At 38.6% G+C, this 13,376-nt stretch overlaps 1 protein-coding gene across 3 annotated transcripts; it reads left to right on the top strand.

Moving 5' to 3' along the window:
* The first annotated feature begins 339 nt into the window (after positions 1-339).
* On the top strand, positions 340-11,220 carry OTUD6B (OTU deubiquitinase 6B). 3 transcript variants are annotated; one of them, XM_026705987.2, is made up of 7 exons: positions 340-577; positions 3,252-3,406; positions 5,137-5,232; positions 7,906-8,218; positions 8,654-8,715; positions 9,979-10,085; positions 10,901-11,220. In XM_026705987.2, exons 1-7 carry the CDS (start codon positions 448-450, stop codon positions 10,983-10,985), a joined length of 948 nt encoding a protein of 315 aa, XP_026561772.1. In that variant the 5' UTR covers positions 340-447; the 3' UTR covers positions 10,986-11,220. The 3 variants fall into 3 exon arrangements, with proteins under 3 accessions (XP_026561772.1, XP_087787626.1, XP_026561774.1); XM_087931500.1 differs by having other exon boundaries at positions 557-1,039; XM_026705989.2 differs by having other exon boundaries at positions 560-829.
* Positions 11,221-13,376: the final 2,156 nt, after the last annotated feature.

A 13,376-nucleotide genomic window follows, 5' to 3' on the forward strand; every position in this document is an offset into this window, starting at 1 on the left:
TTAATATTTTGCAGAAAAATACGCCACCTTCAAGAGGAAAGCAAGCCTTCGTTGCCCCCCCCCTCCCACCCGCCACCCCAGTTTTGTGGAATTTTGGATTTCTTTGAAGACAACTTTCTCTGAAAGTTTCCTCCCAAACCTGTGCTGAAGTTTATCCCGGTCCCCAAACTTGGCAACTTTAAGACTTGTGAACTTCAACTCCCAGAATTCCTGAGCTAACATGACTGGAGGAGTTGAAGTCCACAAGTCTTAAAGCTGTGAAGTTTGAAGACCCCTGCTCTTGACTTTATAGCTCTATAGATCCCAGCCTCGTTCCTCCCATTTTCTTATCTCTTTGCTCTGCGGCTGGGCTAGGACGTTGCGTAGGGGGCGTGTCTTCGCCCGGCCCCTCCCCCTCTACCCGCACGTGGATAGCACAGCCAGCTGGGCGGTGGTGCTGAATCCGCCATGGACGGGCGCGGGCGAGGCGGCTCAGCCGCGGTGGCGGAGGAGGCGGAGGGAGAAGAAGAGGAGGAGGAGGGCGGCGCCCTGGAGGTGCTGGCCAAGCGGCAGCGGAAGGAGAAGCGGGAGCTGCAGGGTGAGAGCGGCGGCGGCGGCACAAATCCGGGCAGCGGGAGGAGGATTGCAGAAATAGCCTTTAAAGCTTGCAGGGAAAACCTCTATCCCGAAACCAGCTACTGCGCTATGTTGGCAAGACACGCTGACCCAGGATTTGATCCACCCAGTTTTATCAGCCTGCTTTTTTTTCCAGAGCAGGGCAGGGTGGCAACTTCTAGATGACCGTGGCTGGTTCCCCCCCACCCCCCAAAAACTGAATAGGTTGAATCAGGTTAGTATTTGGGATGAGAAACCATAAGGAAACATCGGGGTTAGATGGAAACGCGTCCAGGAAGAAGGCAGGGACCCAAACCATGTAATGTTGTCAAGACGATGACGTGGGCATATCAAACCTGGGATCATCTTGAAGGAGATCTTATCTTGTTTCGTCCAGGAGCTCAAGATTGGTACATATAGCATTCCTTCTTCAGAGTAGGAACAGGTAGGTAGGTCAGTCGATCAGGGAGAACAAACAGCCCTGGCATCGTGTGGGCCTCCAAGGTTTAGGGGGCATGTGGTTTGAAATCATTCCAGATCTGTTTAACCATTATGACTTGACTAATCATAGTATCACTCTGGCTAAAATCATAATGTGACACGCTAAACTATAAACTAACTATTGGTTGGATGCATAGTATGGAAAGCTTAGTTGTAATTGGCTTACTTGTGGCATGTCTGTCATGTAAGCAGAGGCACAGAGTTCTGTGTACCAAAGCTAATGAGCTTTTGTGGTTTCAGCCTCTTTATGAGATGCCTGGAGTGTTGTTACGAGTGAGAATGTGCAGGTATATATTGTATATGGAGTCTCTGCATTGGGATTCGACATGCTTCAAGTGAGGCGCTTTACATCATCTCACAGCTTTTGACATAGTTTGACAGAGCACTTGCAAAATCTGGAAGAAACTTCTGGATGCTTCAGCATGTAGACATCTTGTATGGCACATCTGCAGCCTCAGCAGCAGCTTCCAGTCATTGCAAGTGTGAATCGAACCAACAAGTGACATGGCTTCTTCAGTTTTATAAGCAAAAAGTGTGTTGCTTTGTAAAAAAGGTTCTTGGGAGCGGGTTTCACCAGGGCATTTGTGAACGTACGATGAGTATACAACGTATGTGCTGTACATGTATAAACAGATTTCCACACAAAGTCCAGGCTCAAAAGGAAATGGTGTAGAAGGTCTCAAATGAGGCCATATGAAAAACAACAGAAATGCATTGATTATAATACTAGCATCATCCTAATATTTAATACCTATAGTGGATAAGTGTAACAGAAACAAATATCTTGATAAAAAACTAACATAAGAAAGGGTGATATTCAAAACCCAGTAGAGCCTTTCAGATTTTCTGGGTACAAATGGAAATAGCCATTTTTGGCCGTAGGACTCCAAATCTAAATTTCAGTGTGAAATAGTTGAACTCTTGTAATATAGGAAATATTTGAATCATGAAATATTACTAATAGCTTTAAATGTATTTTGAGTGTTTTTTTAAAATAGCATCCTAAATTAACTTGATGCTGTCAGAACTGCAATTATAGGCATTTTCTTGAGCTATCGCACCAACATGACAGGACTGGAATCATAGAAACTCATGTTGTTGCATCGTCAATTATCCTGCATTGTCCCGTACAGCTTGCTTCCATGCATGGCATGGGAGAGAATGGTGGCTGTGTTGCTGCTGCATGAGCTTCCCTGATGTCATGAGAACACGAGAAGCTGTCCTAAGATGCAGGCCTTGCTACATTGCAGTACTTGGAGCAAAAGTGACACCTTTATTTTAGTTTTGATTAATCAGATCTCCCATATAATATTTTTTAAAATAATCTTTTGAACAGCATGGCTTTGAAAATGCTTGTGTTTATATGTGTAGCACTTTTTGGAATAATCATGAGACAAGCATTTTGCAATATTCAAAAGTACATACGAATTTGTATTTTATTCTGTGGATGTATATCACTTAGAATCTGTAGGAATTCTGCAGACCTGCATTACTCAATAAATAAATAACCATTTCTGTATACACATACCTCTCAAACTCAAATTTTAAAATAATAGGGGAATTAGAAAACCTAGGAATGATATAAATTGTTGAAAAAATGTAATATCTTATTTAGAACAGGATGTTACTTCTAATAGCAACCTCTTCAATCCTACAATTTTCTTTTGATCATGCACCATTAAGTCATGTTAAGTCTTAGCAACTACATACATTTCATTATCAATGAACTGACAGATACCTGCCTGATCCTTCATGACGTCCAGTGTTGCTATAATTGAATCCATCTAGCGGGCTACTATCTCTTCTCTTTCTTTCTGCTTTAGTAGCAAGTTTACTAGCAAAAGCAACTGTTGTAGCCAAAGTTACAGTTTTGTCTTCATAGGACAGGCAGAAAGAATCCAGATCAGGTCTTGCATGACCCACAACTACATGGACTTACAGTATCACATGTGACATATTTATTCACAAAAAAGAAACTTATTTCCCATCAAAACACGCACCTCAAACTAATGAGCTGAATTGTGTTCAGACTACATAAGATTCCTGATTACTGCAGTTTTATTTGATTTAATATGCATGTGTAACTCAAATCATGAATAATGACAAGAATAATTTAAGATGCTTTTCATTTATCTCACCTGTTTTTGCTTCTGTAGCCAAAATCCAAGGAATGAAAAATACCGTTCCAAAGAATGATAAAAAGAAAAGAAAACAGCTGCTGGATGATGTTGCCAAGCTGGAATCTGAGTTGGAAGAGAAGCACAAAGAGGAACTAAAGAGGTTAAAAGAAACATTACCTGAACAGAATAAAGTATGCAGCATTTATTTTTGAGATACCATGCATTTGTTGTATTTCTAGTTACTAAGTTGTATTTTTAAAGTAAATATTGCTAAGGACTTCTTTTCATTCTGAAAATTGTTGTGTTTTGAACTTATTTGTGGGCAGTACTTTTTCTTCTAAGTAAAACAAATAAGCAATTGCTTGGAAATACAGTTGGAGACCTTGCAGTGATTTTATATAAAATGTATATGAGTTTGGGGAAGTAAGATAATTTTTGTAGAAGGGTGGCTGTACAGCTCTAGAGCTCCTAGATGGAACCTCAAGGTTAGATGGAAACAACTGTTGTTAGTAAAACATTCTTTGTTTCTAACTGAAAGAGAACAAGAGAGTTGGCCATTGCAAGAAGGCAGAATGAAATTTGGAGAAAGGCGCACACCAAAGGTGGTATTCAGTAGGTTCTGACCAGTTCTGTGGAACTGGTAGTGGAAATTATGAGTAGTTTGGAGAACCAGTAGCAGAAATTTTGAGTAGTTCAGAATACCACCTCTGACTGGCCCCGCCCCCATCTATTCTCTGCCTCCCGAGTCCCAGCTGATCGACTGGGTCTTCTTTTGTTGCCCTGCACAGGAGAATGGAACTGGAAAGCAGGTTGTGAGGTAGGGAGAGAATGGGAATTTTACAGTATCCTTCCCCTGGAATGGGGTGGGAATGGAGATTTTACGGTATTCTTCCCCTGCCACGCCCACCACGCCATGTCTGCCAAGCCAAGCCAAGCCACACTCACAGAACCAGTAGTAAAAAAATTTTGAATCCCACCCTTGGCACACATGGACTCAGGAAGAAGGCTGGCACTGCAGCCACTACCTCACATTAGGCCAGGCTGGGTGCACTATGTCAGCTTTAGAGGGGAGGAAACTGTGAAGAATAGCTGGGGCAGCAGGGCCTGCTGTGCCCAGAGCAATGGGGCCTTTGTACTGTGGCACTGGGGTAGCTGGCTTTGCCATGGGGTTTGAGGTGGCACTTAATGACAGTGGCAGTACAAGTGGTACTAAGACTGAAGTATGACAGTAGTGGCAGTTGGTTTAGGCTTGAAGGACATGTCTCTCTAGCGCCACCACTGCCTAGAAGTGCCACTGTTCAGGGCAGCTAAAAGGGCATAGATGGGTGGGAGATAGGGGGTGGGGGATTGAAGAAGAGGCAGTCCCTTGTCTTATTGAGTCTCAGAGCTGGTTGGGCTCAAGACTAGAATGATTTGGATCAATGTGGATCCTTTACTAACAACCAGTGGGATTCAGTTAATGACAGCAACAGGGACTGCTGGGATCTCTGTTGCTAAGTGATGCAGTCCTGAAATTGCAATCCCAATTAATGTTGTAACCTGTATTTATTAGCATTGGGACTATTGTTTTTCTTCCGATTTTAGTAGAAATTTGGTGCTACATATTGGGATCAGGTGCATTAGAAATGTAACACTGGTCTATTTCATTCTTAACCCAAATATAATGGGATTTAATAGAATTTCTGATAGATAATGTTCTCTTACCAGAAGAGAAAAAGTCTTTTCAAGCTAACTGGGAACTAGAATTAACAAAGAATCATGTAGATGGATGATTGTAGAGAATGATGGCTGCAGTAGAAATGGTGTAAAGTATCAAGAGATAGTGAATGTTGTAAAACTTTAAACATGGTTTCTGTTAAAATTGAAGGGCTATAAGAAATTCTTTGTGAAATATTTCAGGTAATTTTTATTTATTATTTAGGAATATTTGGCAGGTCTAAATATTGCAAAACTGGAGATTGAGAACAGCAGAGAACAGACCCAGCCTGCTAGAATATCAAAAGCACAGAAGAGGCGGGTAAGATGATTTCAAGGTTAATTCATTAGACGATAACAATGTGCAAGGTGTAATCTTTAATGTGGTATCTGTGGGATGATTCTACAACTTGATTCCAGTCCCAAGTCCCAAGGGTCAATAGAAGTCATAATTGGAATATTTTGGGCAGAGAAGGATTAGACGTGCACCTATGCACACCCATCCACCAGATGTGATGTTATGTGAGGCTCTTGATTTTCAAAAATACTTTTTTCAGTTTGGAAGCCAAATTCCCTCTTTGGGGAATAAGGGTTTCCTCCTTCCATATTATTCCATCCATATTATTCTACAAGACATCGAATATAGAGACAAAATTTTAATTGTTTCCCCAAATCTGTTTACATTGTTTCACAATTAAACGGGGAGGAAAGTATGCACAGAAATAATTAGGTGAAATTATGTGTGGTTTTGCCTGGATTTGTCCATCTGAAAATCTTAAAACCATTCATTTAGCAACTGTTCAAAGTTAAAATGGGCTGAAAAAAGTGATGTACAACCAGTCCTCCCACTTAATCACTATTGTGGCATCCCCATAATCACATGAACAAAATCTGAGTGCTTGGCAATTGGCATGCATTTATGACAGTTGCAGTGTTCTGAGATCATTTGAATGCCATTTGCAATAGCAATAGCACTTAGACTTATATACCGCTTTATAGTGCTTTGCAGCCCTCTCTAAGCAGTTTACAGAGTCAGCATATTGCCCCCAACAATCTGGGTCCCCATTTTACTGACCTTGGAAGGCTGAGTCAACCTTGAGCTGGGTGAGAATCGAACTTCCAACTGCTGGCACCAGCAGTCAGCAGAAGTAGTCCAAATTGTTGGGGGCAATATGCTGACTCTGTAAAACCGCTTAGAGAGGGCTGTAAAGCACTATACAGCAGTGTATAAGTCTAAGTGCTATTGCTGTTGCTAACCACTGCGCCACCACAGCTTTGCAACCTTCAAAGCCAAGCAAAGTCAACGGGGCAAGTCAGATTTGCTTAATGACCACACAATTCACTTAATAATTACGGCAAAAACTCATAAAATGAGGTGCAAATCACTTAACAGCCACTTTGTTTAGCAATGGAAGTCCTGGTTCCAGTTGTGGTTGAAAGTTGAGGACTACTTGTAAAATAGATACTTTCCAATCTACGACTGCCATATTTGAGGGTTAGAGGTATGTGGGCAAGGATCTACTTTTCCCTTTTACTTCTTCCCATTATGCTACCCCTCATTTTACTCCAGATGATTTCCCAAGCCTCCAGAGAGTGGTCTAGAGTCTGTAGGATGAAGGAGAGATTCCTTCAATTCCAAAGGCATACTTCTGCTAAACGAGATTCTGGATTCTATCAGATGTTTCCGATTTTTTTTCATGAGGTAACAATAAGAGACCTTCTCATAACAAGATTGCCAAAATCTGATGGCTTAATCTCTACAGCACTTTGCTTGTACTTTGCTGGTGACAGACATACTAGTTTGCCAAGTAACTGCCACTGATTAATAACAAAAGAGAACATTGTTATGAAACACATTCAACATAATGTATCATTGAAATCCTTCTGAAAATTGTATTTTAAATGCTGTGCAATATTATTCTGAGATGAATAATAGCAAAGGACCAAAAATCACATAGGATAAATCTTCAGGAAAGCTGGTTTTGCTCTTCAGATCAGCAAGCTGGACTTGAAAGCATATGACACTGTCTTTTATTTGACGGTTTCTTTTGAAAAGCAGACTTTGTGCAACTGAAATATCTTGATAAAAGGTCTTTACAGTATTGAACATACAATATTATGATTTAGTATTTTTCTTATGTTATATAACTCTGTTAGTCAAACTGGATCCATATACTACTAAAACTCCTGTTGTCATGACCTTTAACTGGGGCAGAACAGTGCATCATAGGGCAACACTTTTTGAACCAAGGTACTTTAGATGGACTAACATTCAGAATGTGTCCAAAATCTGGAAACCATGACTTCTGAGGAAATGAAATTTGGAAAAGTTGTGGCTGCTTTTGTGCTGCTGGCTGCTACTGCTGTAGTCATGTAATCTTCATTCTCAACATTCTGTGACAGTTGCCACACCAGTTTTGCAATCCCTCACTTTCTCCCCACCTAGCAACAGTCACTTTCCTTCCTGCAAAGGAAGGAAAGGAGGAAAGGAAGGAAGGAAGGGAGGGAGAGAGGCAGAGGTGGTATTCAGCAGGTTTTGACCAGTTCTGGAGAACCGGTAGCAGAAATTTTAAGTAGTTTGGAGAACCAGCAAATACCACCCCTGACTGGAGATTTTATAGTATCCTTTGCCTGCCATGCCCACTAAGCCACACCCACAGAACCGGTAGTAAAAAAAAAAATTGAATCCCACCACTGGAGGGAGGAAGGGAAGGAAGGAAGGAAGGTTGGTTGCTTTTCCTTACTCCCTGCCATATCCCACAGGTAACTCAATGGGGAAGCCAGCAGGAAGTCAGAGGTTGCTCTTGCTTTTTCACCTTCCTTAGCTATTCTGTTTCTGTTTAGGTAGGAAATGCCTCTGAAATGATGACCCAACAGGGTACAAGTTGTTTAGTATAATATCATAAATACCTGAAAAGATTAAACTCTATAGGCTGAATTAAAATATGACATGGACGAATGTAAAACTGCAGTGTTTTGCTGTGTTTCATCACAGGATAAAAAGGCAGCCCTGGAAAAAGAAAGAGAAGAAAGAATAGCAGAAGCTGAGATAGAAAATTTAACAGGTGCTAGGCACCTTGAAAGCCAGAAACTTGCAAACATTTTAGCCTTAAGGCAGTTGGAAATTAAGCAAATCCCATCTGATGGTCATTGCCTGTATAGAGCTATTGAAGATCAGCTCAAAGAGCAACAAAACTTGTGGACAGTTTCAACACTTAGAAGTCAGACTGCAGAGTATATGAGAAGTCACGTGGATGACTTTCTACCATTTCTGACAAACCCAAATACAGGAGATTTGTACAGCCAAGGTAAGTAAATGTCTCCTGATTAAAAAATAAAAGCTAAAAAATGTCATTACAGAGAACATTAGTTTCAATATGCTTCAGATAGTTAGCTATGTCATATAATCTACACAGCAGCATTTTTCAAACTTGGCAACTTTAAGATGTGTAGACATCAACTTCCAGAATTCCACAGCCAGCATACAACTATTATAAGTATTATAAATATGCAGCCTCTGTCTTAATATATTTATTGATATTCTTCCTCTCTCTCTGTTTTTCTCTTTCACATTCATACAAATATGTATATATATATATCTTTGGTTTTTCTTTTGCTTTGTGTTTTATTTTGCAAGTGTTTGTATTCTGCAAGCTTCCTTTTCCCATTCTATTTTTTATTTTTAGATTATCCCCCCCCCCAATTTTTATGTTTTTAAATTGTGTTGGTTTTTTTTCCTGCAGAGGAATTTGAAAAGTACTGTTCTGATATAGCAAACACTGCTTCATGGGGTGGTCAGTTAGAAGTAAGTATGACATGCTGTATTTTCTTATAAAATATTCATTATTTTATAAAAGAGATATGTATTATAAAAAGCACTAGTGAATTGAATTTATATTTCTTTTCCTGGAAACTTGGAGAAAAAGATCTATAAGATAAGTAGGTTGCTCAAATGATACTAGAATTAGAATTTTCCAAGATCTTTAAAAGAAATAGGGAAGATTGTTAGGCAGTGAGGATTGTGGTGAAAATAAAGAGCATTTTTTCATATTGTTTCACAGAGAATGTTAGGAAAAATATTTAAGTATCATGTTTTGATACTTACTTTTCTCATGTTTGCTGAGACTTTTATTTGGCCTATAGAAATAATACAGGTAGTCTTCAGTTAATTAAATTCAGTAATTTGGATGTTTAAATATCTGGAGAATTATGCATCATGTATGCTTTTGTAGAAAAATATTTTAGTTTAGTTTACTTTGTCATTGCACTTCGTACAATGAAATTAAATGCCATTTTCAGTGTACATTATAACTATAAAAATAAAACACAAACACACATCCTTCATTCTCTACAATTGAATTGAAAACCCGAATTGCATTAATATTGCACTATATAGTAGAATTCAATATAGTTTCTGACAAACCCAAATAGAAACTGTTTTTCAGCCTATTTGTCCTTGTTCTTATTATCCTGTATTGTCCACCAGATGGTAATAGTTAAAAAAAAAAGGGTGCCCAGGATGAGATGGATCTTTAAGAATAGTTTGAACTTTCTCAAGGCAGTAGGACCTATGAAGCTCTTCCAAAGAGAGGAGAGGGAAACCAATGATCCTCTGGGCAATGACAACCCTCTGGAGTGCTGTCCTATTTGCCTCTGTTCAATTGGCAAACCATACACATGTGCAATAAGTTAAAATACTCTCTATGGTGCAATGGTAGAAGGTCGCCAGCAGTTTTTCATTCAGTTGTTTCCTGAGAAGGTTTAGGTAGTATAATCTCTGCTGGGCCCTTTTGACCAGTGCTGCAGGTCAGGTCCTCTTTTATGATAACACCCAGAAACTTAAAACTGGCCACTTGCTCCACTTGGTCTCCATTGATAAGCAAGGACTGGATATCTGATCTATTCCTTCTATAGTCCACTATAAGCTCCATGGTCTTATTGGTGTTAAGGACCAAGTTATTGTCTCCACACTATGAAAGCAACCAGTCTACCTCATATCTTTTGTAGAGATACTGAAGTGAAAAAGAAAAGATTAAAATGTAAATTAAGATGTAATTTTGCTTTACAGCTAAGAGCTTTATCACATATCTTGCAAACACCAATTGAAGTAATTCAGATGGATTCCCCTCCTATTATTGTTGGTGAAGAATACAGTAGGAAACCACTAATACTTGTGTGAGTAAATACGTTCAACTTTGAACTTCAAAACAATTTTTGTTTGGTTGCTTTTCACTTGAAATTCAATTAAGAAATGAACTGCAAATTATAAAACCACATAGCTCTAATTTGGCACCTTTTTCAAAGTTTAGAAACATGCAGAGATTTAATATTGGCCTTCAAATTTGTAGGTGGCTTGTGATCACTGTGATCACTAACTTCATTGTTTTTGACAATATAAAGTAACAAAAATCTGTAGGTTGCTACCTGTTTTCTTTTAAAAAAAACACCCCAAGAATAAAAGTGTCTACTTTTTTATAGAAAATGAACTCAGTTTAAAAAGAGAGAATATTGCTTTAAGCAATGTCTTTCAGTTTCTGTAGAAATAACTTTCAGTGACAAAAACTGAATTTGCTCATTCTATTTATTAACTTACTGTTAAAGTGAACTTTATTTAATAGCAATAGCACTTAGACTTATGTACCGCTTTATAGTGCTTTACAGCCCTAAGCGGTTTTACAGCGTCCCACAACAATCTGGGTCCTCCTTTAACCCACTTTGGAAGGATGGAAGGCTGAGTCAACCTTGAACTTGGTGGAATTTGAACTACCAAATTGCAGGCAGCCGATAGTCAGCAGAAGTACAACACTCTAACTACTGTGCAGAGGCTCTTTAAGATATCCTTAAGATATTTGTATGATCACCCATATCTTAAAACACAACTATGGGCAGCCATACAATCTTTTAAATGAATAATATGGTAACTTATATCAAATGTGCCTGTGATGTTTTAATTTGGTGGAAGTCCTTGAATTTTTCACATTTTTTTTTAGGTACATGAGACATGCGTATGGATTAGGCGAACATTATAATTCTGTAAAAACTCTATTGGAGAACACTGCAGAAAATGAAAGCTAATACACAGTTCATCAGAAGACATGAATGATGGTCACAATTTCTACAAAATGTCTCTATATAGGTCTTAAAATAAATTCTCAATTCTTTAATAAGGAATACAGGGTTATACAAACACACATATATGGTATGTGTGTCTGTACATATGACATCTGTTATCAGCACTACTCAGTTTAAATCATGTTTTTTAAAAAAAATTCTGATGTGTTTCTAATGTATCAATAAATTGTGGGTTATATTCCCTTCGTTTGTTTTACTTCTTTATTTTAACAGGACAGCCAGTGTACACAATATGTATACGCACAGACATGCAATATGGGCATTGTGGTTCAGTTGTTATGGACACTAATCATAAAATAATTATAAAAGCCATTGACATACAGATTATCTGAAATTGCTGAGCTGTTATAATAGTTTTCAAGATGATTTGTTCTGAGTATTGAATCCCCTTTACTGAAACACTCATGTTGTTTTTATTTTGGGTTGTGGCAGAAGAGTACCTGATTCTGAAATGCTTCTCTGATCATTAAAGTATAGGAAGCAGTCTTACCATATTGATTCTTGCAGCTCAGTTTACAGTAATATTAATAAGGATAAAGTGATACTTTGTCAACCCACCTTGGAATTGCCAGGAACGCAAAGCACGTGTTTTTCCATTAGAATATCTTTTTCAAAATAGAACTTTACTTTTTAGGGCTGTTGAACTGATCTTTCTTAGGTAACAGGATAATCCTGTAACATGTAAATAGAATATCTGCAAAAGACTCATTGTGCTAGTATCTATTTTAGATAGGTATTAAAAAGCTCTTGTATATTGAATGTTGTCCAGTTTAAAATGAAATAGTGCCTCCACCTGAGTATTCTACTTATCCCATTATTTTGAAAACAGGAAGAGTGGATTATAATATTGCTATAGGATACATATCTCCACATACATCCCTCAATGACTATATTTCAAAAAAGGAAACAATTTCCCTTGTAAAGCATGATTTATGAATATACTATGATCCTATAGGCCATTTCATATTTGAGGTAATAATGACAATATATAAAACTTCAATTATTTTCATCTCTTGCATTTTGGTGTGCTGCTTTATACATCATTTAAAATATTCTTATAAATAAAATTGTTCATAAGTCATCTGACTTTCACAATGAACACCTTTTTGATCACTCATATTGTATCTAGAATATGCTAATACCGGAGAAATATATAGAATTTTATTTGTAACCTACTCTGAGTTTATCTATATAGGTATATGCTGATTTTTAAAAAAAACCTTAATTTTTGAAAGGTTTTAGTCTAAATTTCTTGGGAAAAAAGGGAGGATTACTATTACTGTGATATTACTGGCATCTGAAAAGTGAAAAACGGTATTACTGAAAACATAACTATTGTGGTAATTTTACTTTGAACCTTATTTCCATTTCCCTCCATTTGAACTGAATTTGACTATTGTAAATTCTGCTTTCTGTCATTTTTAATGAAACTTAAAGCGCTTTTCAAAATCGGTCCATATTGAGAAAGGCATTTTTTGCTATGAGTACATACATTATTAGGTATTTCATTTGTTAAATATTATACACTGCTCAAAAAAATAAAGGAAACACAAAAATAAGACATCCTAGTTCTGAATGAACTATTCTTATTAAATACTGTGTTCATTACATAGTTGAATGTGCTGACAACAAATCACACAAAAATTATCAATGGAAATCAAATTTAGCAACCCATGGAGGTCTGGATTTGGAGTTACACTCAAAATTAAAGTGGAAAAAAACACTACAGGCTGATCCAACTTTGATGTAATGTCCTTAAAACAAGTCAGAATGAGGCTCAGTATGTGTGGCTTCCACGTGCCTGTATGACCTCCCTACAATGCCTGGGCATGCTCCTGATGAGGTGGCGGATGGTCTCCTGTGGGATCTCCTCCCACACCTGGACTAAAGCATCCCTCAACTCCTGGACAGTCTGGTGCAACGTGGCGTTGGATGGAGCAAGACATGATGTCCCAGATGTGCTCAATTGGATTCAGGTCTGGGGAATGGGTGCGCCAGTCCATAGCATCAATGCCTTCGTCTTGCAGGAACTGCTGACACACTCCAGCCACATGAGGTCTAGCATTGTCGTGCATTAGGAGGAATCCAGGGACAACCACACCAGCATATGGTCTCACAATGGGTCTGAGGATCTCATCTCGGTACCTAATGGCAGTCAGGCTACCTCTGGCGAGCACATGGAGGGCTGTGCGGCCCCCTAAAGAAATGCCACCCCACACCATTACTGACCCACTGCCAAACCGGTCATGCTGGAGGATGTTGCAGGCAGCAGAATGTTCTCCATGGCATCTCCAGACCCTGTCATGTCTGTCACATATGCTCAGTGTGAACCTG

The sequence above is a fragment of the Pseudonaja textilis genome, chromosome 3 (assembly GCF_049901715.1).
Source record: "Pseudonaja textilis isolate UNSWEBS1 chromosome 3, rPseTex1.2, whole genome shotgun sequence".
Lineage (NCBI taxonomy): Eukaryota > Metazoa > Chordata > Lepidosauria > Squamata > Elapidae > Pseudonaja > Pseudonaja textilis.

Coding starts and splice junctions, on each gene's coding strand:
- OTUD6B (XM_026705987.2), top strand. CDS start 448: ATGGACGGGCGCGGGCGAGGCGGCTCAGCCGCGGTGGCGGAGGAGGCG. Junction 8,219..8,653: donor AGGAGATTTGTACAGCCAAG/GTAAGTAAATGT, acceptor TTTTTCCTGCAG/AGGAATTTGAAAAGTACTGT. Junction 8,716..9,978: donor CATGGGGTGGTCAGTTAGAA/GTAAGTATGACA, acceptor TTTGCTTTACAG/CTAAGAGCTTTATCACATAT.